At 46.1% G+C, this 27,568-nt stretch overlaps 3 protein-coding genes and 1 pseudogene across 5 annotated transcripts in view; 2 read left to right on the forward strand and 2 right to left on the reverse strand.

Annotated features, from left to right (window-relative positions):
• Positions 1 to 27,568, forward strand: part of LOC119849428 (zinc finger protein OZF-like) — a 776,365-nt gene that overhangs the window by 278,339 nt on the left and 470,458 nt on the right. The gene's annotated exons all lie outside the window — the stretch shown is intronic.
• LOC119849371 overlaps positions 1 to 27,568 on the reverse strand; it is a 1,398,949-nt pseudogene that overhangs the window by 247,242 nt on the left and 1,124,139 nt on the right.
• LOC119849376 (zinc finger protein 420-like) overlaps positions 1 to 27,568 on the forward strand; it is a 3,142,523-nt gene that overhangs the window by 42,005 nt on the left and 3,072,950 nt on the right. The gene's annotated exons all lie outside the window — the stretch shown is intronic.
• The window catches only part of LOC119849401 (zinc finger protein 883-like), a 273,312-nt gene continuing 267,841 nt past the window's right edge, over positions 22,098 to 27,568 (reverse strand). Inside the window, exons 6-7 of the mRNA XM_043503852.1 lie at positions 25,149 to 25,262; positions 22,098 to 24,781 (exon numbers count right to left, since the gene is read on the reverse strand). Of these exons, the coding sequence (XP_043359787.1) occupies positions 23,319 to 24,781; positions 25,149 to 25,262 (1,577 nt within the window). The 3' untranslated portion in view covers positions 22,098 to 23,318. The remainder of the gene's footprint in view (positions 24,782 to 25,148; positions 25,263 to 27,568) is intronic.

The following is a 27,568-nucleotide window of genomic DNA, read 5'->3' on the forward strand; positions in this document are numbered from 1 at the left end:
TAAAATCAACAAAGGGGGTGGCTTTCGAGAAACTGAATGGCTGCCTCAAGGATAGAACTCAAAACTGGGTTTAGCAGGCCATTGATTTCACAGAGGGAGGGAGGAGAAAATGAATACAAATCTGGTCTATTTCTTGTTTTGAGCCATTTCATCTATCTTTATACATCATACTGGCAGCAGACTGTGCAGTATGACCGCTAGCCATCGTCACCTCCTGGGTGCTCGGCAGAAGATGGTGCAGTATGACTACTGGCCATCGTCTTCTGCTGGCTGCAAATTAAAAGACAGTGCACTGCCTGTAGGACTCAATCACCATGAGACGAAACAAGGGAAATGACCTGACTGAGTCACTCCCATGTTTGCCCAGGTGCCCGGTTAAAAGAGCACCCAGAACTATGTCAACGACGGCTACCAGTCATACTGCACTGTCTGCTGCCAAAAGGCAATAAACTGCAGCTGTGTAGCAATGCAGTACCATGTCCACCAGCACCCAGGAGACATACAGTGACGGTTAGCTGAGCGGGCTCCATGCTTGCCGTGGTATGGCGTCTGCACAGGTAACTCAAGAAAAAAGGTGCAAAACGATTGTCTGCTCTTGCTTTTACGGAGGGAGGGAGGGAACGGGGGCCTGACGATATGTACCGAGAACCACCCGCGACAATGTTTTAGTCCCATCAGGCACTGGGATTTCTACCCAGAATTCAAATGGGTGGTGGAGACTGCAGGAACTGTGGGATAGCTACCCTCAGTGCAAAGCTTCGGAAGTCGACTGTTGCCTCAGTACTGTGGACACAGTCCGCCGAAAAAATGCACTTAGAGCATTTGTGTGGGGACACACACACTCGACTGTATAAAAACGCTTTACAAAACCGACTTCTATAAATTCGACCTAATTTTGTAGTGTAGCCATACCCTAAGAGATCCCCAGTTGCTTAGTGTGGGTTAGTCCTAAAGGAGAAATATGGCAGAAACCGAAGACTGTGTAACTCATTCGTGCATCTGTGTTTGCTTGTTTTAACCTTTTAAGTAACTCTCTAACTTCTTTTTCCCTAGTTACTAAACCTTCATATAGTTTACTATAAGATTGGCTACAAGAGTTGACTTTAGGTATAAGACCTAAAGTGTAATTGATCTGGGATAAGAAACTGGTCCTTTAGGATCAGGGCTAATCTGAATATTGCTGTGATTCTTGGTGTAAGGGGCCACCCAGAGGAGATGCAGGGGGGCGAGGTGAACATGGGGGGTCATGTGCCCACCCCCCAGATTTGCTGTTTGGCTTGTACTGAGGATGCTCAGTAGCACTGCTGAAGCTGGCTGCCCGAATTCTGACCCCCCCACACACACTGTTAGCAGGCATGGGTCATCTCTGGGGCTATTTATTGCAGAGAAATTCTCACCAGGGTGGCAAGACAGACTGGAATACCCAAGAGGACTTTCTGTGACTTCCGGTTAAGGCAGTTAATACGCCTGAGGACTTTGCACTTTGTGCAATAAGTTTAGAACTCACAACCAGTTTGAGGTTTGTGCCGTTTTTTGCAGTTTTCTGCCACCCCCTTTGCTTTGGCAATGGAACCATCTGCAGTAAAAGATGAGAATAAGCCAGTTGGTAAAGGGCATCAAAATGCCTTCTGGGCTAGAAGTCAAAATAGCATTGAATGCTGATGATGTCTTGTTATAGTGGGAGGAGCCAGAATCTGTTGTCAAGCTTCTGTCCATTAGCTAGCTTCATTAATAATCAGGAAATTAATAATCAGCAGGGCAGGGCATCACCCCTCTTCCAAGCACAATGAGCTGAGAAGATAAAGCAGTGGTCCCCAAACTGGGGTGTGACCCCCTAGGTTTGGGGGGGGTGCCACTCTGCTCCCAGCTCCATTCTGGCCCTGCCTTCAGCCCCACACCTCCCCGCCACAGCTCCAGCTCCAGCCCCAGCCGAGGCTCTGCTCCTACCTGTGCCTCCTGGCCCCAGCCTAGTTCTGCCCTTCTTCCCTCTCTGCCCCCAGGCCAGCTCCGTCTCTAACCCCAATCAGCAGGCAGGGTCGTCTCTGGGGATAAGGGCACAGAGGGAGCTTTAATGAAGGTCTCTCGCAGCATTCCCACCGGGGGAACAGCGGCTGTTCGGTCCCGGATCCCACATCTCAATGGAAGCAGCATCTGACTGTTGGCTAATATATGCTGGCTAGCCTACAGATATGTTAAGCATTAAGTACACACGTTAAGCGTTAATAGAGCAGTTATATAGCCCAGATTAGCTGGTACCTTTGTTATAATCCTGTTCATTCATCCTGTAACATCTGGCATGAGCTGAGGTAAACTTTGGCTTAAGTACCTGGGAAAACTGTTAGTATCAGGACATATAATTGTTTCCTTATAGCAGGGGTGACCGTCCCTGCCACATATGACAATCTTCAGAAGTTCTAGAGCCAGGGTGTGCCTGCCAGGGCTTGGGGCTTCAGCCCTGCTCTGCAGAAGCCCTGAGCCCCAGCAGGACCGCCCCATGGGGCTCAAGCCCCAAGCGCCCCTTCTCCGGGCAGAAGCCAGAGATGACAGGCGGAAGGGGGCACGAGGGGTCAAGTGCCCCTCCCACATATTTTTACCAGGGTTTACTGGCCCCGCTTGGTCACATGGTACCGCCAGGCCCCCTCCTTGCATGTCTGGTGCTGGAGCCAGCAAGCTGGGAGCTGCAGCCCTGGGGAAAGGCAGCGACAAACAGCTGAGAGATGCAGGGAGAGCCAGAGAGGGGTGTGTCTGGGGCGGGGGGTGATTCAAGCTGTTCGGGGGGCTGAACCTTTAAATTGTGCTCCCACACTCTCAGCATGCACCAGTCATCTCTGGCAAAAGCCTCTAGCCCCACCACCCCTCCACAGGGCAGAAGCCCTGAGCCTCCCCCCCATGCCCCCAAGTCTGGTAGGCAGAGGATGGGGGGAAAACATGGGGGGCTCCGCAAGCCAGATTTTAACTGTAAAAGAACCACACTTTGGCCACCCTGCCTTATAGCAACAGGAAGGCAGTTACCATCACAAACCTATTTATACAGGTACAGCCCAGGAGTGTCTTCGTAGTGACTGGAATGTATGTGCCCAGAGCTAAGATAAGGGTACACCATGACCTGGGATGCATGGTGGGTTCAGAAAAAAGAGAAAGGGTACACCATGGTACCAGATAATTAAGATAAAACATAATCTAGTTTGAACTGACTTATATGGGACCTTTTACTGGTAAACCAGTAGGGTATAAAAAGATAGCTTTAAGGATGAGACTTTGGCATAAGGTGAACATAACAATACGGGCGGCAGGTATTACAGGCCAGGGGAGACTGAGCCTGCCCAAACAGCCAGGCGTGGCCCTGCCAAGGCTCCACCCTCCAGGCCTCTTCCTGCATCCCACTCTTCCTCCGTGGCCCGGACTGGGGCGGGCCGGCCTGTAGCCTGGGACTCAATGCTTGCGCTGCCCGGTGCTTCGGGGCTGGGGATGCTGGGGTTGCTCTGAGCTTCGGCAGGAAAGGGGCGTCGGGCAGAAGGGGTGGGGCTGGGGGGGCAAGCCTCTCCGAACAGGCAGTTCACGCGCTGCTGTGTGTAACATCACTGTACAGGATGGCTCTTCAAACACTGGTATCATACAGAACCTCCTGTACCATATTAAGCCACATGACTGATATTGGCGATTTGGTCTCTTGCATATATTTCATAATGAACCAAAGTGTGGTCAAGCAGCAGCTATGCAATTTATCAGCATGACACTGGAAACTCAAACACATAGACAGAGGCAGAGAGATTGAGAAGTCTCCATTCCTTTGAAAACAATCAAAGCCCTCTGGTGAAGGCAGCTAATGAAACCACTTCCCACCAATAGAGAACTGTTCTCCACCCCAAAACCTGAACTTTCTGCAGGTTGAAAGAGAGGAAAGTGGAAATATCAGAAGGAATTTATATCAATAGTTAATAGGTAAAGTGATCAACTCGGAGTGGAGTTCATAGCAGTATTCGAGCATTAGAGAGGGACAAAATTGGCCAGAATTTTCTATCATTATTGGAATTTGCCAGAAGATTGAAATCTGAGGTGATTTTGTTGATGCCAGATAGTCAGAGAGATGGGGAAACCACAGGGGATATTAAATCAGTAATAGATAACAAAAGAGAACAATGGGGTGAATTTTTAGGGTACTTTACATCAGTCTGTGAGAACTGGGAAGAAAAGGGGCCACGCTAAATATCTGACAGCAATCCACAATAGCTGTGGGGATTGTGTAGGGATAGCCAATAAGAGGGAAAAGTCAAAAAGTTTGAGGCGACTGTATAGGGCTGATCAGTATATATAGAGAAAGGGATGGTTTCCCTGCTGCCCTGCCATTCACATGGGCAGCAGGGAGCCCTGGGAAAGGAGGGGTGAGGAAGCCCCAAGTTTACTTTGCAGCAGGGTGGCAGTAGCAGCAGGGTTGGGCAGGTGACTGGCAACTGGTGAGAGCTGCATAGGTTGCAGCTGAAACTGGCTAACCGGAAGCTGAGCAGTCTCCATGGGGGACACTAGCTCCTGCCTTCCCCTCCTGCGCCCCTGACATGCTCTGTAGCTGGCAGAGAACAGCCAACCCATGCTCACCCCAGAGGCAGCCATGTCTCAGGGCTTCCCCAAACAGCACCTGTTAACTCCTGATCTCAGTTAGGGAATGACTCAGGGCAACAATTTTCCACCTAAACAAGGACAAAGTGCTGCAGATAAAATGCGTGGGGAACCCCCCCCCCCAATCTGAGGAGACCTGAAATTGACATTTGAGACCTGGAGAGGCAAGTGGGCACAATCTGACTAGAGAAAAGGTGGATGGCGAAATTGACATGGATTTTATTACCCACATTCTGTAATGGTGGAGAAAAGGGGCAAAACTGGGAAGGGAGGAATTTTATCAATATTTGAGACCGAAAGGGCAAGATGAGTGAAATTCACTGCCCTCTGCTTTCTCTCCCCGCTCCTCTCCCTAATTTCCAAAGACTTCACAGACAGTTACGTCCACTGCAATTCACGCTGCCCCCATCTCTACCTTATTTTTTCATCTCTTCCCCCCCGACACCTCCACCAGCAGACACACAAAGGGGAAACCCCCCCAGAGGCCCGATCTCTTTCCCCACCTGCATCCCCCCAGTCCGCTTTGCATGGGGCAGGGGGCTTTAAGGAAGGGCTCTCCCCAGCACAGACCCCACAGGGGAAGCAGCAGCTGCTCAGCTCCCATGTCACAAAGGGGGCAGAAGCGTCTGGTCTTTGAGGAGCTCCCCGGGGTCTGATGCTCTCGGTTCTTTGTTCTCCCCGGCTCCTGCCTCCTTCCTCCTGGCACCCACCGCTCCTGGCTGCTCCAGCCCCTTCCTGTGCCCAGCAAACCCCACAACCTCCCTGGGCAATTTCATGGGCATATGAGGAGAAAGTATTGCTTCTTGGACACACCCAGGGGTGCTGTGTAATTGTCCCAGATTACTGGGTGGGGGGTTCAAACTGGTTCTGTGTTGCATTGTCAGACGGAACCCCTAGATATTTAACCTGGCAGAAGATAATAGATAATGCAGCCCTGTTGCAGTTTTCATAGCTACCATGCTACAGGGTTCAAAAAAGAATTAGACAAATGCATGGAGGATAGGTCCATCAATGTGCATTAGCCTGGGAGTGGTGAGAGATGGGCAGGCGGGGGGAGGGGGCTTGGGGGGTTGGAAGGGGGTGAAGAAGTACCTGGGTGTGGTGAGGGGTCGGCTGGCAGTTTGGGGTGCCTGGGGGAGGGGGCAAAGAGGGGCATGGGAATGGTTAGCGACTGGCAGGCAGGCAGGCAGCCGGAGGGCCCTGGGGGAGGAGGGGACGAAGAGGTGTGTGGTAGTGGGGACCGCTGAGTTATCAAAGGGATGCCATAAGTGTCTCTCAGCGCAGGTATGTTTTTGAACACAGGTCACTCAGTAGCATTGGTTATTGTCCCTAAACAAATTATTTCCCCATTAACCCTGCATTAGTTGCTGAACTGGTGGAGCCATAGTCAAGCCAATCTGAATGTGCATGTGAATTTTAGCAGCAGTTTGGAAATGTGGATGTTAATTAGGAATCCCTGCCCCAGTGTCCAGTCTTAACGCTGGTGTTGTCCCGTCTATATAAGAATCTTCAGTGAGTTTTGGAAAAGGGAAGGGAGGGAAAACTTGCTCACTCACTCTTAAGAGTTTTTCTTTACAATGGGATGTAGAAAGAAAGCAACTCAATACATGGCTCTACAGGGAGTTGAACTCAGATCACTGGATTCAAAACCCAAAGTGCTGCCCATGGCTGGGATGATTTAGTTGGGGATTGGTCCTGCTTTGAGCAGGGGGTTGGACTAGATGACCTCCTGTGGTCCCGTCCAACCCTGATATTCTATGATTACACCACGTATGATGGGAAAAATGTATCAGACACATAATCTGAAGGTTTGCACCTCTGAGAGAGCAGGTTTTCTTCTGCTCATGAAATGAACGAAAAAGATGTTTTATCAAAATATTGTTTTGGACACAGCAATAACTAAAAAGTGCTTTGTCCACACTTTTCTCTAGCAAATGTATTCAGAGAGATTTTTTTTAAATGAAGGTAAAGTCATAGTTAACAGCTAGCACATTATGATTTAAGAAAACCAAATGAGCTAGAGTTTTACCCTTCAGTATTTGGGTCAACAACACCAATTGCTTTGTTGTACCCTCTGTTTCCATAAGAGACCATAGCGGATCCCTTCCAGTTCTATGATTCTATGATGGTATAAAGCTGAGCTCTTAGCTAGACAGTGAAATCTAAGGTGTTTATACCACAGTCAGTTACCAGGTACTGGGACATCTGTTTTCAGACACCCAGGATATCCATCTCCCCAAGACTGTTTTGGGAAGGAAATTCTATTAATTTTCTTTTCTGATGGTTTGTCCCCTAAAGATTCCTATAAAGTCTTCGGTCAAGTATTATTGAAAATGCTCAGTAATGGGTGTGTGTGTCTCCAAAGTGAGTTTCATGCGCTGCAAAGCAGATTCAGGCGAATGCAAAATCTTGGCAGCTGGGAGTGCAGCTCAAGTCTGTGTTTCTTAAACATCTAAAAGGCACCAAAGTTTTTAAAGGGACCTGAGAGAAGGGGGCGGGGGGACACACCCAGGCCTAAATGCCCCATGGCACCAGCAAGCAGGGCCTTTTCAGTGAAAATAAATGCCAATGGACAAATGTCATGGGAAAACACAGGCATGAAGAGAAATGGAACCATGTGGGTGCCTGAAATGGAAGAGATAAGGTCAGTGCTGAAGCGGTAATGGGTTGAACTCACTTAAACCCAAATGGACACATACTGGTCCATTTTGCGTAATAAATCTCACACAGCAAGGATCACAGACTATCAATGAGGGTGAACGACTGTAGTGTCTGTTAGAGAGCTTATTCCTTCACTCTCCCACTTCCCTTGTCCTTCTTGCATGAAGAAGAGAAGAAGAAGAGAGCAAGAATACCTGAAGTCCGAAGGTGCAAACAATTCAATGTTTATTGGGGTGAACTTCCAGCAAGCTTAAATCCAAATTCCTTTTTCCTTATTTTCAAATCCCAACTTACTTCCTGTTTGCCCCTAATTTATATGGTAATATTCTTAGCTATACCTTAACAAATCATTCTATTGAAATTTAACTAACCAATCTTAACATATTGTAACATGAATAGCTAACCAATTATATCTCACCACCTTCATTAGTTTACACCCAGCAAAATTAATTATACAGCAGACAGAAACAATCACAGAACCAGACAGATACCATGCCAATAAACAATAGCAAAGTGGGAATTATAATGACAAAACAATACAGAAGTGAGAATTTCACAGCTACATTTATAAATACATAAGGGTTTCCCAGCTGTGTCTACTGATAAGTGAGTTCTTACCAGACAGAAAATTATCAACCTAAATTTCCTTTTACATCTTCTAGGCTCTTCCCTTTCTCTGGAGGTGATAGATCGGATCACCTTCCTAACAGCCCCATATTGACTCATTTGGGAGCTGACCGGTCGCTTCCCATCTTATGGCTGCCTCTACTGCTTAGCCAAAGGCATTGGCCCAAGAACAGGGCCTCAGGGTGTCACAGTGAGAGAAGGTCCTGACAGATTCTTTCTTCTATACCTCTATTACTAGCTAAATGATAAATATATACCTACATTCTTAGAGTATAGGTCTTTACAGACAGGCCTGAATAGCTATATCCTAACAGTGTCAGTAAGTGAAATGGGCTTTTCTTCCCATCTCTCACGTCCTGTTTCCCAGTCCCCCCACAAATCTAACTCCCCTTCCAGCCCAGCATTCATGGGGCCAGACAGTCTCCACTAACTCCAGTGCTGGACTTTTCTAGTGATGTGAAACGCGCTCCAGTACTAGGGTGCTGCTGGCTTTCAGTTTTAAACTAGATGGATGCACTGATTGGGGGTGGAGGAGAGGGCAAAAGAATTGGTGAAGAGGGTCTCAGTTTAAAAGATCAAGGAAGCCCCCAAAATCGGGACTGAACTTCCATTCTGCATTCATGGCAAGTTCAGGGTGGCTAAAGAGATGGCAGTGATGTGATTTGAACCCACAGTGCTAGAGAGACTGAAACCTTAATCCAGTGCCTTAGACAGCTCAGCCACACTATCAGCTCTAAAAAGATAACTGTTTTGTCCTCTACCTGTGAGGGCTGGTATATTTAGGTCACCAAAGTAGAGTGGAGGAAGGACCCTCCCCCCAGCAGCTCAGGGGAGTTTCTCATAACAGAAAAAATTTCTTGCTCACAAAGATGCAGCAGAGAATCTGATGCTTCCAAGACTCTGGGGAGATGGACCTGGGGAGACAGATCAAGTTGCTAGGAAGATAACAGGATGCTGACCCCACCAGGAAAGGGATAGATAAGAAGACAGAAAAGATCCGATTGCCTCTCTATCAATCCATGGTACACCACGTAAGGTATTTGCAGCTGTCCCTCCATCTGTCTGGGAGGGAGGCCATGCCCCGTTGCTACAAGTCCTCTGGAAGGGCACAGTTCAGGCGAGAAGTAGCACTGGTGTGACGTTGCACTCTATGATTTTATGAAAATATGCTAATGAGTGTGAATATAATCGAATATGGAATATGCCTCATGCAAAAGGTCTCTTGTAAGGTATCATTATAAAGCTTGTAATCTACTGAGTGTGGTCATCCTATGGAAATTGGTGAGGATTTTTATAAAACCTTCCCCAGAAACGGGGGGGTAATGTTTGGGAGGATTTTGGGGGTGGAAAGAATTTCCAAACGGAATCTTTCCTAATAATATTGGTTCTTAATAATAGGGACCGGTTTCCTAATAATATCGGTTAGACGTTTGGTGGTGACAGCGAAAGTCCAAGGGCAAAAGGTAAAATAGTTTGTACCTTGGGGAAGATTTAACCTAAGCTGATAAAAGTAAGCTTAGGAGGTTTCAATGAAGGTCCCCACATCTGTAGTCTAGAGTTCAGAGTGGGGACGGAACCTTGACATGGTGGCAGAGTGGAGGGATTAACTTGAAATCATTTTCAGATCAATTTGACATTTTTTTGAACTAGAAGCATAAATTTAAAAAGGAAATTTTTTTTCATTTGTGATGCTGAAAAGCAGGTTTTTGGCTGAAAGCAGTTAGATTTTTTTTTCTCTGCTTTGGGGCCAGAGCAGAGGCAAAAGGGAATTGTCTTTTGTGAGCTGTAGTTTTCTCTACCTAAAGGCAGGGTAGTTAACCTCCTGCAGGGAAATTCACCAGTCTTCACAGACCTGAATAAGTGTTTTGTTTTTTTTTTACCTAAGAGCAACTAGATGGGTTTTCTGCCTATTTGCCTGGAGACAAAGGTATTAGGATTTGTTTTTTTTTAAGGATTTCTATGTAGGCTGACAATCACAATCAGAGAACATAGGTAAGCGGACAGCACAGCAAAATTTTACAAGCCAAGTTGTTTGTTTGTTTTGTTTTCTTTCTAACTCTTGGATGTAAAGTTAGTTAAAAACAGAGAGGTTAGGATTACAGACTCCACGGTTCAACAAAAGCTGGAATTAGCCAGATTTCAGGCTAAGGAAAAACAAAAGGCATATGAAAGACAGATAGAACTCATGCAGATGGGAATGGAGGAGAAGGAAAAAGAAAAGAAGCATGCACTGGAGATGGAGAAGCCAAAGGCTCAGCAGAATATACCAACAAACCGTAACAATCCTTCTCCAGGTACCACTTCCCATCCCAGAATGTTCCCCACGTACAAGGCAGGCGATGATACCGAGGCCTTCTTAGAAAACTTTGAAAGGGCCTGCCTTGCGTACAGCATCTCTACACACAAATACATGGTAGAGCTGAGGCTGCAGCTCAGTGGACCCTTAGCTGAGGTTGCGGCTGAAATGCCTAAGGAACACATGAACCAGTATGAACTGTTTAAAACCAAGGAAATAGTCAGAATGGGGCTAACACCCCAGCATTCTCATTGGTGATTCAGAACCCTAAGGTGGAACCTGAACCGGCAGGAGCCGATAACCCTACACAAGAGGCTCAGCCGGAGCCTGAACCCCAACATAGTGCACCAGCGGAGAGTGGTTCACAGGCAACAGAAAGGGCCCCATCCCCTACATCGCTTCCAGAGGGACCAAGCATAGGTCCACAATCCAATCAGGAACTGATGTCTCCAGCATCAAGGGAACAGTTCTAGACCGAACAGGAAGTAGATGAAAGCCTCCAGAGAGCTTGGACAGCGACACGGAGCAACCCACCACTTCTCAGCTCTTCTAATCGATCCAGGTTTGTTGCAGAAAGAGGACTTTTATACAAGGAAACGTTCTGGTGGACAGCAGAAAGACTGGCATCCTCAGAGACAGTTGGTAGTTCCAACTAAGTACCGGGTCAAGCTCTTGAGTTTAGCCCACGATCATCCTAGTGACCATGCTGGGGTGAACAGGACCAAAGACCGGTTGGGGAGGTCATTCCACTGGGAGGGAATGAGCAAGGATGTTTCTGCCTATGTCCAGTCTTGTGAGGTATGCCAAAAAGTGGGGAAAACCCAAGACCAAGTCAAAGCCCCTCTCAAGCCACTCCCCATCATTGAAGTTCCATTTCAGCGAGTAGTGTATATTAGGGATCCTTTTCTGAAAAAGACACCCAGAGGAAAGCAGTACATACTGACTTTCATAAATTTTGCCACCCGATGGTGGGAAGCAGTAGCTCTAAGCAACACCAGGGCTAAAAGTGTGTGCCAGGCACTAGCAGACATTTTTGCCAGGGTAGGTTGGCCCTCCAATATCCTCACAGATGTAGGAACTAATATCCTGGCAGAAACTATGGAAATCCTTTGGGAAGCTCATGGGGTATATCACTTAGTTGCCTCTCCTTACCACCATCAAACAAATGGCCTGGTGGAAAAGTGTGATGGAACTTTGGGGGCCATGATACGTAAATTCGTTAATGAGCACTCTAGTGATTGGGACCTAGTGTTGCAGCACTTGCTCTTTGCCTACAGAGCTGTACCACATCCTAGTTTAGGGTTTTCATCATTTGAACTTGTATATGGCCTCGAGCTTAAGGGGCCGTTACAGTTGGTGAAGTAGCAAAGGGAGGGATTTACATTTTCTCCAGGAATAAACATTCTGGAGTTTGCAAAAAGAAAACGAGTGCTTGTGGCACTTTAGAGACTAACAAATTTATTTGAGCATAATATTTCGTGAGCTACATCTCACTTCATCAGATGCTGTAGCTCACGAAAGTTTATGCTCAAATAAATTTGTTAGTCTCTAAGGTGCCACAAGTACTCCTTTTCTTTTTGCGAATACAGACTAACACGGCTGCTACTCTGAATTCTGGACTTTGTAACCAACCTACAAAACACCCTCCAGACTTCTCTACCCCTTCCTAAAGAAAACTACAGGATGCTCAAAAAGAGCAAAATGCCTGGTTTGCTAAATATGCCAGAAAGCATTGCTTCGAAGTAGGGAACCAGGTCATGGTCTTAAAGGCACTCCAGGCCCATAAAATGGAAGCATCGTGGGAAGGGCCATTCACGGTCCAGGAGCGCCTGGGAGCTGTTAATTATCTCATAGCATTCCCCTCCTCCAAACGAAAGCCTAAGGTATATCATATTAATTGTCTAAAGCCCTTTTAGTCCAGAGAATTAAAGGTTTGTCAGTTTACAGCCCAGGGAGGAGATGACGCTGAGTGGCTTGAAGGTGTCTACTACGAAGGGAATAGTGCCGGTGGCGTGGAAGAAGTGAACCTCTCCATGACCCTCGGGTGTATGCAGTAACAGCAGAACCAGGAGCTGTGCACTAGCTATGCGCCGACGTTCTCAGCCATGTTAGGACTGACTGAATGGGCATACCGCTCCATTGACACAAGTAATGCTCACCCAATTAAAGTCCAACCTTACTGGGTGTCTCCTCAAGCTAAAACTGCTATAAAATGGGAGATCCTGGATATGTTACAGGTTTCAGAGTAGCAGCCGTGTTAGTCTGTATTCGCAAAAAGAAAGGAGTACCGGTGGCACCTTAGAGACTAACAAATTTATTAGAGCATAAGCTTTCGTGAGCTACAGCTCACTTCATCGGATGCATTTTAAATGCATCCGATGAAGTGAGCTGTAGCTCACGAAAGCTTATGCTCTAATAAATTTGTTAGTCTCTAAGGTGCCACCGGTACTCCTTTTCTTTTTGGATATGTTACAGATGGATGTAATCCGCCCCTCTGGCAGTGCATGGGCATCTCCAGTGGTTCTAGTTCCCAAACCAGATTGGGAGATACGTTTTTGCATGGACTACCGTAAGCTAAATGCTGTAACTCGCCCAGACAACTATCCAGTGCCACGCACAAATGAACTATTAGAGAAACTGGGATGGGCCCAGTTCATCTCTATCTTGGACTTAACCAAGGGGTACTGGCAGGTACTGCTAGATGACTCTGCCAAGGAAAGATCAGCCTTCACCACTCATGTCGGGCTGTATGAATTTAATGTACTTCCTTTCGGGCTACTGAATACACCCGCCACCTTCCAAAGGTGGGAGGATTTTGGGGACGGAAAGACATTTCCAAATGTACTCTTTCCTAATATTAATATCGGTTAGACATTTGTGGTGGCAGTGGAAGTCCAAGGGCAAAAGGTAAAATAGTTTGTACCTTGGGGAAGTTTTAACCTAAGCCGGTAAAAGTAAACTTAGGACGTTTTCATGCAGGTCCCTACATCTGTACCCTAGAGTTCAGACTGGGAAAGGAACCTTGACAAGTGGGAACCCAGAGAGGGACAAAGGATTCCTGCCTTATGCAAAAGATATATAAGGGGGTGGAACAGAACTACGGGGGCTGGAGTCATGAGAAATCCCCTAGCTACCACTTGAGCTGGAACAAAGACTGGAGCAGGGGAAAGGATTGGGCCCAGACTTGGAAGGTGTCCAGTCTATGCTAGAAGCTTATTGAAATGTCTCTGACGGTGAGATTTTATCTGTATTCAGTTTTCTTACTCTATTAGTTTAAACTTGTGTGTTTCATTTTATTTTACTTGGTAATTCACTCTGTTCTGTCAGTTATTACTTGGAACCACTTAAATCCTACTCTTTGTAGTTAATAAAATCCGTTTTTACTTATTAATTAATTCAGAGTATGTATTAATACCTGGGGAGGAACAGCTGTGCATCTCTCTCTATCAGTGTTACAGAAGGTGAACAATTTATGAGTTTACCCTGTATAAGCTTTGTCATAGAGTCCCCGGGCGACGCTCTGGAAATGCTCCATATGAAACCAGGCAGGACTCTGGGGAAGTCTCCTTTCTGTGAGCAGACTGTCTGCAGGACACACAGCTCACACAACTTCCCCCTTCCTGGGTGTGACCTCGGAGCATTCAGCATCCTCTGCCCCTCCATGTGCTTTCCACAGCGAGTCCAACCAGGCGGGCTCCTGGGGAAGCCAGAGGGTCCTGTCCCCCAACTTCGCAGTCAGTCGTGACTCTCAGCCAGCCAGTGTGACCGGCAGCTCTTGCAGTCTCAGCAGGTCTCAGGCGCTGTCAGCTCCAAGCTCAGCCACGGATGGGAGATGTCCTTCCCCTCTGGTGGCTGGTCTTCAACTGAACTGGAGGTCTTGGGGAATTTGAGCGGAAGCAGGAATCAAAGAGGGGAAGGGTTTGGGGTGCACAGGACAGTATGGAGCTGGATGAGGAGTGAGTCTGGGGTCCCAGCTCACAGTAATGTCTCGCGCTCCCCAAGTCCCATTCACAGCTGAGGTCTTCCTGTCCATTGAAGCCTGAAGAGACAGTGGGTGGTGGGTGAGTTGGTACCCAAACAGTTGACAGAGCCAAGCAAGGAGTAAATAAATGTTTGCTTCACTCACTAGGTCTCTGTTTCTATTGCTCACTCTCTCTTCCCTTCTCTGATACTGAGCAACGGTAAGAGAAGAAGAGGTTAAAACCTGTGATAGGTGGTGGCTAGATTTGGATGTCAAAATTAAAACCATCACAGAACCCTCTAGAAAAAAGGAGTACTTGTGGCACCTTAGCGACTAACAAACTTATTAGAGCATAAGCTTTCGTGAGCTACAGCTCACTTGCATCCGATGAAGTGAGCTGTAGCTCACGAAAGGTTATGCTCTAATACATTTGTTAGTCTCTAAGGTGCCACAAGTCCTCCATTTCTTTTTGCGAATATAGACTAACACGGCTGCTACTCAGCACCCTCTAGTGTGATACTGACACTATCAGATTCCGACCTTCCATTGACACTTCATCAATAACGGTTTCCCTGATGTACGTTGCTATGATTATTTCAATGACTCCGACCCCGATACCTGCTGCCCCATCTGGCTGTTTCATTGCGCTGTTTGGAACCTGCACCTAAAATCACCCCCTTCCTGGTTGCAAGGTTCAAAACTACCAAAGGAAACCCCATTGTGTTTCAAGTCCAAAACAGGCAGGGGAGCGAGGGGACAGCACAAGGGTCTCTGAGTCCCACATTTGTCACTAGGAGTGGGGTCTCGTGGGCTAGAGCAGGGCAGATGGGAGTCAGGACTCCTGGGTTTTATTCCTTGCAGTGGGAGGAGAGTAGGTTAGAGTAGGGGGGCTGGGAGATAAAGAAAAAACACGTCCCTTTTCAGCATCAATGCACATTGAAGAAACATATGGCTTCTTATTTCTTAGGTTTTGGTGCCATCGTGTGGCCAATTTATTGTCACTTCTTATTGTTAAAAGTTTTGGGTACTTTGCACAGAAACGTTATTTCCTTGGGAGAGTGCGAGGATTAGAAGCTGCAATGATTTAATCCCACAAAAAAATATATACATAGAGGATTAAAATATTACCCAGACAGCTCACTTCCACCCATTTCCCTCACTGATACCAGTGAAACTCAGTTCTGTCCCCCCCAGCCCCAAGAACTGCTGGGTGCAAGCCTGATTTGCAGTAATTGTAGGGGTGACTCTGCCTGCCGAGACTTTTCGGTAGAAAAATTCAGACACGACACCATGCCTAGTGAAGGAGATACAGATGTGTTATTTGCTTGTTTTTCTCATTTTAAATATACTTGATCATTTCCATGGCAAAAATATTTGTAGAAGACCGTGAAAAAAAAAGGAAGAAACCGTGCAAATACTCATGGGAGAGAGGGGGTTTCTGAGAGCCAGGGTAGAGATGGAGATTTTTCATAAAAGGGGGAGAGGCCAAAGTCGGGTCTTTAGCTGGAGCAAAGGAGAAGGTTTTTTTGTACAGTTTCATTTTAACCTTTCCCCGACGCATCCTGTAGCCCCTACTGCCCCCTTCCCCTCCAACACGTAACCTAGAGCCTCTCCCCTGGCAAAGCCAGCTGTGACAGCCCCACTGGTCTGGCCCTCCTCCCCATTGCAAAAACTGCAGCGCCCCCAGCGCTCCCTTTCCTAGCTGGATCCCCTGAGAGCCAGAGTTCTCCACAGAACTGCCATGGTTACTCTCCTGTGTGTCTGTTCAAGGACGGCCACTGGCTTCTCCTGAGAATGCAGGGTGAAATGACTCGCCCTTCCCTAGACTGTGTCCTGTGGGCTCTGAGAAGCAGGCTGGGGCCTCTATAATAAAGTCCATGCAACATTCCCCTTTCATCCCAGCCCTGGGATGTTGCCAGTTCCCCGTTGTCCCCTGGCAGCAACAAAAAATGTTTCCCACCATCCAGGAGACCCCCAGCCTGGGACCAAAGTCAGCTTCTCCTCTCTCCCTTCTTGGAATCAAGTTCACATTTTTACCGAGATTAAAGCAGCCCGAACCCCCCGAGTCTGGATCGTCACATGTTCCCAGAGTCTCCATGGAAGACGATTTGTTAAATCCCAGATAAGGGGAGTTAAATCAGTTCTCAGCCTGAGTCCTTTGCTCTTAATCATGAGGGTATTGTCCCACCATGGGGCTATTTCAAGGGTGGGCAAACTATAGCCGGGGGGGGGGGCGCATCCAGCCCTTCAGACGTTTTAATCCAGGACAGCATGATTGGCCCTCAGAGAGGGGAATGGGCTTCTCATGAAGCTTAAAGAAATGTGATGAGGCTCAACAAGGACAAGTGCAGAGTTCTGTACTTAGGACGAAAGAATCCCATGCACCACTACAGGCTGGGGACCGACTGGCTAAACTGTGAAGAAAAGGACCTGGGGATTACAGTGGATGAAAAGCTGGATATGAGTCAGCAGTGTGCCCCTGTTGCCCAGAAGGCCAACGACGTATTGGGATGTATTAGTAATGAAAATGATCAGGGGGCTGGGGCACATGACTAAAGAGGAGAGCCTGAGGGAACTGGGATTGTTTAGTCTGCAGCAGAAAAGAATGAGTGGGGATTTGATAGGAGCCTTCAACTACGTAAAGGAGGGTTCCAAAGAGGATGGAGCTCGGCTGGTCCCAGTGGTGGCAGATGACAGAACAAGGAGCAATGGTCTCACGTTGCAGTGGGGGAGGTCTAGTTTGGATATTAGGAAACCCTATTTCACTAGGAGGGTGGTGAAGCACTGGAATGGGTTCCCTACGGAGGTGGTGGAATCTCCATCCTTAGAGGTTTTTAAGGTCCTGCTTGACAAAGTCCTGGCTGGGATGATTTAGTTGGGGATTGGTCCTGCTTTGAGCCTTCCATGCCTTCTCACATGAACAGAGAGCAACAATACCCAAAGTCCAAAGGTGCAAACAATTCGATGTTTATTGGGGTGAACTTCCAGCGAGCATGATTCCAGTTTCGTTCCTTAGTGTCCCCCTTCCCAGCTCTGACACCACAGAGCCTTACCTGTGTCCCTGTTACCATTTCCGCCTTTAGCTAAACATCATTCCAATTTCCCCACCCCCATTCCCTGTTCCCATTTTCCCGCCCACGTCCCCTCACTCACTTCCCGATTGACTGCAGACTATATAGTAAAAGTTGAGTTTTGCTTAGCTATACTTTAACCAATTAATTTCCTGAAATTTAACTAACCAATCCTAACATATTGTTAAATGATTATGTAATCAATTATATCCCACCATCTTAATTAGCTTACACCCTGCAAAATTAATTATACAGCAGACTGCAACAATCACAGAACCAGACCTAGATTATACAGACAAACAATTGGGAAATGGGGACTACGGTGATAGAACAAACAAAGAAATGAGGATTTCACATCCCAGCTATTGATAAGTGAGTTCTTGCCAGACAGGATGCTATCAAACCAAGTCCCTTTCTCTGGAGGCAATAGGCATTATCAGGACAGGATTATATCCTAACAGCCCAATAGCACCTTATTTCAATGTGACTAGTTTGGGATGTGAGGAGGTGACCAGTCGTTTCCCAGCTTATGGCTGTGTCTGCTCTTAGCCAAAGGCCTTAGCCTAAGAACAGGGCCTCAGACTGTCACAGTAAGAGAAGGACCTTACACCGGCAGACAGTGATTTTGATTCTCTCTTTTATATCTCTATAACTAGCCAAGTGATAAGAATACACCTAAATTCTTAGCGTACAGGCCTTTACAGACAGGCCTGAATATCTATATTCTAACACTCAGCATCATCCCAAACAAGCTGCCCTCGCCTCCTGTCCCCTCAAAGAGACAGTGTCCCGTCTTGTGTAAATCACTGACGTCTTTCCTCTCCTGGCACTGACTGACCCTCCGTGTCCTTGCCTCTCAGTCTGTGCTGATGGGACCCTTGATTCTCCCTTCTCCTTCCTCCTCAAGCAGCCCAGTGAATGGGAATCTTAAAAGCAAGCAGGTGATTTAGGAGCAGAAACACCCTCCCACACACAAACCTTCCATATGATTGTCACTTGACCCTCAGTCCTCAGGATTGAAACTTGTGCAGGGAGACTGCTCGGCCACATCCCCGCTGGGCATGAGCAAAGCAGCAGAGCAAAAGGAGAACCTGGAGATGATGGGGATTGAATCCAGGGCTTTATACATGAAAAACATACACACTACCATGGAGCTACAACCCCAGACAGGCCATGCTTGTTAGGTGTAACACTCAGAGCCCTCCTGTTTCCAGAGCATCCAGCGGCCTATAATCATAGAAGATCAGGGTTGGAAGAGACCTCAGGAGGTATCTAGTCCAAGCCCCTGCTCATAGCAGGACCAATCCCCAACTAAATCATCCCAGCCAGGGCTTTGTCAAGCAGGGCCTTAAAAACCTCTAAGTACATGGAAAGGATTCCACCACCTCCGTAGGGAACCCATTCCAATGCTTCGCCACCCTCCTAGCGAAATAGTGTTTCAGGGAAGTAAGTGGGTGAAGGAATAATCTCCCTAACACTGATGATGAAAAAAAATGCTGGAGTCAATGAAAGATGAGATCATAGAACGGGAAGGAGAAGGGCAGCTCCATAGAGGGCCATGGGTGCTCACACAATGCAGTTAACCTGGGGAACACTTGAGTACAGTTATCGAACAAATGGAAATTTATTCAGCAAGGAATAAAGATTTAAACAGAAACAAATGTGAGTGATGGAAACAGTTACAAACAAAACAACAAAATGCAACCTACACTATTTAATAGTTACCTTTCCTAGCTAAGTAGAGTCTCACCTCACACTTCAGTCTATTGCAGTGATTGCTAGTCCCTAGGAGCCAGGGCCCTGCCTTTCATGAAGCACCACCGGTTGTCAGGGATCTCCTTGGTGAATGGACCCAGAGTATTTTTCTCCCCACTTTCATAAACTGAATCAGTCTTTTGTCTTCATTCACAGAAAGGATGATCTCCTCATTGTCATATTGTCCTTGTCACTTCCACAGGGTTTCAATGTCTATAGTTTATCTTTGATGGTTTTCCATTGGCTTTTCTGGGTTGGTGCAAAGGTTGACAACGGCGCAATAAATCGCATAACTAGCTAGCAAGGGAGGGGGTCACAATTCCCTCCCACTAGATGGGCCGTTCCCACCAAGACCTACGATTGGGGTGACTCACTTTCATGACAATACCATATGGGCATAACTTTCCATGTACTTACATTACTCCTTCAGTACGACTCTCGTACACACCTCTCGCAGTGATTAGGAGTAACAATAATTTACAAGCTTTCATGAGAGATCTCACTGCTATGCTTCCTGGATAAATCTCATTAAATCAGTGTATTAGGCATGGTGAGTTTCTCAGGTCTGAGACAGGAGTTGCTTGTGAATAACAGTGACCCCTTTGCCAATTGGCACCAATGAGTTTTTGTCATACATGCATGAGCTATACCGAGATATGCAGTCACACCCTGATATAATAGAAAGGCCAGCACAATAAGATACTAAAATGACAATGGTTGGAACTCTCCATTTCTCTCAGTCTTTGGATGGATGGGTACTAAGAGCTGTAGCTACAATTGAGGAACCAGGCGATCGGACAGCTGGCTCAGCCTCCATGCTAGTAGCTTTCTCACATACAGGAAGAAAGGTCAAGATCAGAATTGATGTCATGAGTTGCTTCCCATAGGGGATCAATCTGTCTAAGGCTATGTCTACACTTCAAACACTGGAAGTATTCTTCTGATAACCTTACACTGTCTACACTGAGGCTCAGCTCACAGTAACTACTTCTTTCAGTGGAGTGGATTTTTCACACACCCGAGAGATGTGGCTATGTCAACATAGCTTTTCAGCATAGACCAGCCTTTAGACGGCTTTTTGACCTAAAAGGTAAGGGACTCCCTTTTCCTTGATATGGAAGGTTGATGATTGCAGCTTTCCTAGCTGCTGGACACATCCTATGACAGATTTCATGCCTTTCCTTTGAAAATGAGAGAAGTGGGGAAGTCAGTGACCCTACAGTCTAAGTGGGTAAAAAGTTATACAACTTGTCTCCTCAAGTAATTTTCCTTTTAATAGAAATTGACTTTGAAGCTAAGCAAAATAAGTTCTATTTGAAATACAAAAAATTAAAATCTATACTGGGCCAATATTCTCTTATACACTCTTTCTCACACACATTCTCCCACCCCAACCTTTGGAGTGAGATTTTCTACCAGAACTCCTTACACTACAGGGGGTAAATTAAATCAAAGTAACTTTTGAAGATTAGCCATCTTCATAAAGCCTGAATGACAAAACAAAAAACAAGACAACTTTCAGTTTTCCAAAATAATTCAGATTATCACACAATTAGTTTCCTACTCTTTAACCAATAACTTCACCTATAATTTCATTTTCATTGGTAACAACAACATATTCAAAGATCACAAATTCGTGTCATATATGTTAGTTTTCTTTTAATTCCCATTGCCAACAACTGAACCTTGGCTCAAGTTGTGGTTTGTCCCAACGTAGGTCCCAACCACTTCTGTGAGTTCATATATCTCTGGTTCTTCTGCCATGTGCGTTGGTGGAAGGGGTCTCCTATGTGGGAATGTTTGCATTATGAGGGAAAATACCTCTCCTTTCACACTTTTTAATGTTTCAAAGTAGGAGGAGGTAGAGGAGAAGTGATGTAAATACACAAAACGCAAGAGATAACTGTCTGGTCTACACTAAAGACATTTATCAGTATTACTATTTTGGTCAGGGGTGTGAAAAATTCACATAGCTGAGCAACGTAATTAAACAGCCCTAACCCCTTGTGTAGATAGCGCTACATCAGCAGGAGAGCTTCTCCTGCCAACATAGCCACTGCTGCTTGCGGGGCCTAGATTAATCAAGTCCAATGGGAGAGATCTCTCCCATTGGCTTAGAGCATTTGTAATAGTAGTGCTACAGCAGCGCAACTACGTTGGTGCAGCTGTGCCAACATCGGATTTATTGTGTAGCCATAGCATCAGATACAAAACCATAGAATCAGGACTCAACATGCGAGTATCCGAAAGTCTGAATTTGTTGCCTCATTGGTTATCATCATTTCTACACCCTGAAAGTCCTTGTTACTCAATCAGGCAACCACTTTGGGATCCACAGAGAAGGAATGTCCTATGAAGGAATGTCCTCTCTTTGGATCGAAATGGTGAATGATGATTGTTCTCAGTCTAACCTTTGGACTGGTAATCAATGACACTGAACTAGGAAGTGGAGTCATACAAACAATTTTCCTTGGGTCATTGGTCACCAGAGCTTTCTTTACTGGGACGGAAACCAAGAACTGGTGTGGACTCTTTCAACCCCAGTTCTTTCCAAATCCTTGGCCTTGGTTAGGGTAAATTTACACTTCTCTGAAGTAAAATCCTTTACAAAACTACTCCCAAATCCCAGTGTTAGTGAGGAATGGCTTCCTGAAACATGCCCAGTTTTTCTTTAATTTGGTGGCACAGTTCCCGGCAAGGAACTGGATACAGGCCTGGATCAGAATCTCTGTTAGTTATCAGAGCTGGAGTTTCTATTAAAAAATAGCTATTTTTCTGCAGCTATTAGATTTCCCACACTGATTTCATTTTATACACATTTTTAGCACCTACAAAGGATAAATTCAACAAACCCCCCACTTCTATTTCTTCAACATCTGCGTCATGAAGGGCAGCATCTCCCATACCATAGGATTAGCTATGAGAGATCTTCTGTGGAGCCTGGGTTACAAATGCTTTGGGAACCAAACATATGGGCATTTTGCCTAGTTCAAAATCACTTACCATGGAATTCTCTCCCCACATCATCTGTGACAATATTGACTTCAACAATTGAACTAAACTGATCATATGCACTTCCTTCAGTTAGTTGGGGTTCTGCTGTTGTTTATTGAATGGAGATTTTAAATCACCGCTATTTCTTTGTTAGCATGTCCAGTAAATTGGAGAGTTCTCTCCTGTTGACCGAACTGCACTTGAACTTTCTCCATGTCATCATGGAGGGATGGGGAAAAAGCAAAGCTGAAGTGAGAAATGATGACTTTAGCAAATGGTCGTTTGTCTTAAATTCTCCTATAAATCTGAGCTACATCCTATCAAACTGAACTAATATCCAATTGGGTGGCCAAAGAGCCTTCAGAAAAGATAGAAGTCACATCACAGAGAGATAGAATACATGACAATGAAAATGTCAAGTGAAATTCCAGAGCAGGTTACATCTGATTATTCAGAATCAGGGCAAGAGATTCTCCCATCACATTCTCCTCTGATCCTTCAAACCTGCTTCACTCAGCACTGTCTCAATGGTCAGTTATGTTATTTACAAAATTTTTAGTATCCTAGCATCCCCATAATGGGGGAAAAACAGCCACCTTGCCAGAAGTGGTTTTACCAATAGATGGAACCAGGGATTTAAACTCCAAATGATCACACTGTGTTTGGGATCCTTTTGAATTCCCCTTCCAGGTCTTTGACACTTTCATCTCTCGTCATAGTGACTCTGATATAGGATTAAAGAAGTAAAACATCATCTCCAAGCACAGACAACTGAGAAAACTTCATCACATGACATTTTGAAAAGTGGAGGGATAGAATGAAGATGAAGATACCTCCTGTTTGAGCCATGCAGAGAAAAACAGTTCTGGAGTGATGGGGAAGGAGGGAATCTCTGAGACACCCCATCTCCTTCCACTGTCACAGAGGCTCAAATGACACTTTTTTCCTGCCCCTGCTCCTCTTCATTTAAATATAATTTTAAAAGCTCCCAATATAACTGCTCTTCAGCACAACCCAGATCAACGTGAAAACAACAGGCAATGATACAATTTGCATCATTGGTGACTAACAGTAACTTTGCAATAGGAGGAATGGGATAAATGTGATGCTCCCTGGTTCCCTGTAGGAAGGGCATATCCAAATTACTCATGGGACAATGGAGTTGATAGAAAGGACAAATGGGTCCATCTCGAAACAGGGAAAACTGCAAAAGGTAAAAATGGGCCCCTCATCTGGACAAGCTGAGATATAACGGTGCTGCAAACATTTCAAACAGCTGTAAAGGTTACTATGTGGGAATCAGCCAAAGTATTAAAGAAAAAAAGAAGTCTTCATAGCCCTAGAGTCTTTTATCGTGTTGATCTCCCTTGCAGATTCTCTGATGCCTAACATGGGCTGAGCTCCAAAAAAAAGTTTTCCCACACTCACTGCATTCATAGGGTTTCTCACCTGTGTGCATTCTCTGATGTGTAATAAGATGTGAGCACCGAATGAAGGTTTTCCCACACTCATTGCATTCATAGGGCCTCTCCCTTGTGTGGATTCTCTGATGACTAACAAGGCTTGAGCGTTGACTGAAGGTTTCCTCACACTCACTGCATTCATTGGGTTTCTCACCTGTGTGCATTCTTTGATGTGTAATAAGGTGTGAGCACCGAATGAAGGTTTTCCCACACTCACTGCATTGATAGGGCCTCTCCCCTGTGTGGATTTTCTGATGTTGAAAAAGTCCTGATCTATGAGTGAAGTTTTTCCCACACTCACTGCATTCATAGGGCCTCTCCCCTGTATGGATTCTCTGATGATTAAGATGGGCTGCTCGGTTAGTGAAGCTTTTCCCACACTCACTGCATTCATAAGGCCTCTCCCTTGTGTGGATTCTCTGATGGGTAATAAGGTTTGAGCTGCGATTGAAGGTTTTCCCACACTCACTGCATTCATACGGCCTCTCTCCTGTGTGGATTCTCTGATGGGTAATAAGGTGTGAGCTGCAATTGAAGGTTTTCCCACACTCGCTGCATTCATACGGCCTCTCTCCTGTGTGGATTCTCTGATGGGTAATAAGGTGTGAGCTGCAATTGAAGGTTTTCCCACACTCGCTGCATTCACAGGGCCTCTCTCCTGTGTGGATTCTCTGATGGGTAATAAGGTGTGAGCTGCAATTGAAGGTTTTTCCACACTCACGGCATTCATAGGGCCTCTCCCCAGTGTGGATTCTCTGATGACTAACAAGGCTTGAGCGTTGACTGAAGGTCTCCCCACACTCACTGCATTCATTAGGTTTCTCTCCTGTGTGGATTCTCTGATGTGTAATAAGATGTGAGCGCCGAATGAAGCTTTTCCCACACTCACTGCATTCATAAGGCCTCTCCCCTGTGTGGATGCTCTGATGTTGAAAAAGACCTGATCTGTGAGTGAAGTTTTTCCCACACTCACGGCATTGATAGGGCCTCTCTCTTGTGTGGATTCTCTGATGTTTAATAAGGGCTGAGTAGTTACTTAAGTTTTTTCCACACTCAGTGCATGAATTTTTTTTCTTTCCCATGAGGATTTCCTGCTGGATTGTTGTCTCCTTGAGGTTCTTCTGAGTTCCCTGAGAGTAAATACATTTACCGACTTTCTCCCCTGGCTGGTTTCCCTGCTCTCTCTCTGGTCTGTGCTGAATCTCAGAGGATTTTCCCTGCTCATGACTCCTGGACACATTCCTTTCCGATCTTTGTGATAATGCTCTGTGTTTATCCACTTGCTCAGCATCTTTCTGCTGAGAATTCTGCTCCTTTTTCTCACGTGCCATTGCATCACCTGCTGTGATAGAGACAGAAACCTCAAACAGGGATGGAAAGGGGAAGATCAAATAAAATAAAAAGGGCTGGAGAGAGGTCAAATAAAAATCAGGAACTTAACTCCCCCAAGCTCTTCCCCCAAATAGGAGAGAGGAGGGGGATCAATTCAGCCTTCACATCCCATCCAAATTCGAAGGGGGAAGGGAGGAAGCTATGGCCTAGTGTCTGCTAGGATCTACAGGAAGCCATGAGCTATATTTACCCTGAGGATACAACCCCTGATAGGGACAATAATGAACCACGAGACCTCCCAAGGGCTTTGTAGGGCATCCCAGATGTTTCCTTCAGGCACTTACAGATTCTGAGTTGGTTTAATGTTTCCTCACCTGTGCAGTGAGCTCTCAGGATCTCTCTTTCCTCTGAACCCTGAAGGTCTGGGACCCATGGCTCTTCCCCTTGTTCCAGCTGGGAAAGCACATCAGGTTTGGAAACTGGAATCCCTGCTCAAATGAAAGAAAACAAAGGAGTTCAGGTGATTTCATAAAAAACATTCTATTAATTTAACTTCAGTACGTAGTGTGACCCAGCGTGCCTGGGGAAGTCCTCACTGAAAATGCCACGGTCTGGGAAGGTTGACTCAATAGGTGTATCCCCTTGGTCTTTTCCATGGGTACACTGTACAGCTCAGGGGTGGCTCTGGAAAATATCTTCAGAAGATAATATGTGGCTCCTGCTAGGAGCTGACTCGGGGAAAAAAATGGTGGTTGCTCAGTACTCACCAGCAGCCCTATCAGCCACCCTTCCCTCCCACAGCACCTCCCACCCACTGGTGGCCTCCCTGATCAGCACCTCCTCCTCCCTCCCCCGTGGTCTTGCCCACTGTGATCATTTGCTTTGTGGTGTTCAGGAGACTCTGGGGAGGAAGGGCAGAGAGGTGAGGACGTAGAATGCAGCCCCCCTTCTTCCCCTAGCGCTTTCCGCCTGCCGCAATCAGCTGTTTTGCGGCATTGAGGAGGCACTGGGGGGTGGGGGAGCAAGAACACAGTGTGCAGCCTCACCCCTCCCTCCCCCAGTGCCTCCTTCCTGCCGCAATCAGCTGTTTTGCAACATGCAGGAGACTCGGGGGGGGGGAAGGAGCGAGGACAAAGCTAGGGATAGGGGAGGGGGTGGGAAGAGGCGGGGGGACTTGGGGAAAGGAGTGGAGTGGGGGGCGGGGCCTGGGACAGAGCCAGGGGTCCAGCACCCCCTGGCCGGCACCAGTGTCTCCTTGAAGAAAGCACACAGGGATTAGCTGGTGTGGAAATTTTTAATCAGAATTTTTCTTACACCATCTAACAATGGAAGGGAAGTGAAAACAGGAAAGAAAACACAGATGAAAATTGAGGCTTCCACAGGAGTGGGAGAATAAGTACTTTTTCGTTAAACGTAATGGTAAGGCCATGTGTCTTCTTTGCCAGACATGTCTCTCTAAGTTCAAATCATCAAACTTGCAGCGTCATTTCGCTTCTAGCCATCAAGAATTCCCACAAGGTTCTGAAATCTGCACTTTAAAACTGAAAACTTTGAGAAAACAAACAGATGTAGAAGCCCAGTTCTCCACCAGATGTGCCAACCGATCGCAGACTGTAACGTTTGCCTCCTATTATGTGGCCTGGTACATAGACCATGTGAAAAAGCCCTACTCTGAAGGAGAGTTTATAAAAACATGCCTCACTGATGCGATTTCAATCCTGTCACCAGAGAACAAGAATCTACAGAAGAAAATTTCTGGACTGCAACTTTCACATCACACAATAGAATGCAGAATCTCCAACCTGAATAGCAACATCGAATCGCAACTGCACTCACAACTTCAGCAGTATGAATATTTGAGCATCGCTTTGGATGAGTCATGCCATGCACAGGATAAACCTTATTATTGGTATTTGTCCGCACTGGGTCCTACGACTGTTTTGTAAGGGAAGAACTCCTCGATATCGTGTCACTAAAGGACAGAACTCAGGGATGAGATCTAAAAGGAGGAGTTGATGTTGGTAGCTGTGAAAAGCCACTTGCCTTTACAGAGGCTCACTGCCATTGCAACGGATGGGGCTCCATCCATGAGGGGATTTGCGAATGGATGAGTAGGGCTTTGTAAGTCTAACGAGAGCTTTCCCAAATTTTGGACATTTCACTATTATTCATAGGGAGCAACTGATATATATAAATCTCAAATTTGATCAAGTCATGAAACCGGTCAGAATCTAATTGAAGAACTGGATGAAGATGATTCCCCTGCAGATTTCACTGTGCAGTTCAATGGCTCTCGAGAGGTAAAGTTAATTCCTGTTTTTTCGAGCTCCCAGAACCAGTAAAATTGTTTATGGAGGAGAAGCACAGAATAAATCCTGCAACAAACATCGATGCCAACTCTGCCCACGTATCTACACCAGCGACACCATCACAGGACCTAACCAGATCAGCCACACCATCACCGGTTCATTCACCTGCACGTCCACCAATGTTATATACGCCATCATGTGCCAGCAATGTCCCTCTGCTATGTACATTGGCCAAACTGGACAGTCCCTATGTAAAAGGATAAATGGACACAAATCAGATATTAGGAATGGCAATATACAAAAACCTGTAGGAGAACACTTCAACCTCGCTGGACACACAATAGCAGATTTAAAGGTTGCCATCCTGCAGCAAAAAACCTTCAGGACCAGACTTCAAAGAGAAACTGCTGAGCTTCAGTTCATTTGCAAATTTGACACCATCAGCTCAGGATTAAACAAAGACTATGAATGGCTATCCAACTACA

Source organism: Dermochelys coriacea, chromosome 28, assembly GCF_009764565.3.
Source record: "Dermochelys coriacea isolate rDerCor1 chromosome 28, rDerCor1.pri.v4, whole genome shotgun sequence".
In the NCBI taxonomy this organism is placed as follows: domain Eukaryota; kingdom Metazoa; phylum Chordata; order Testudines; family Dermochelyidae; genus Dermochelys; species Dermochelys coriacea.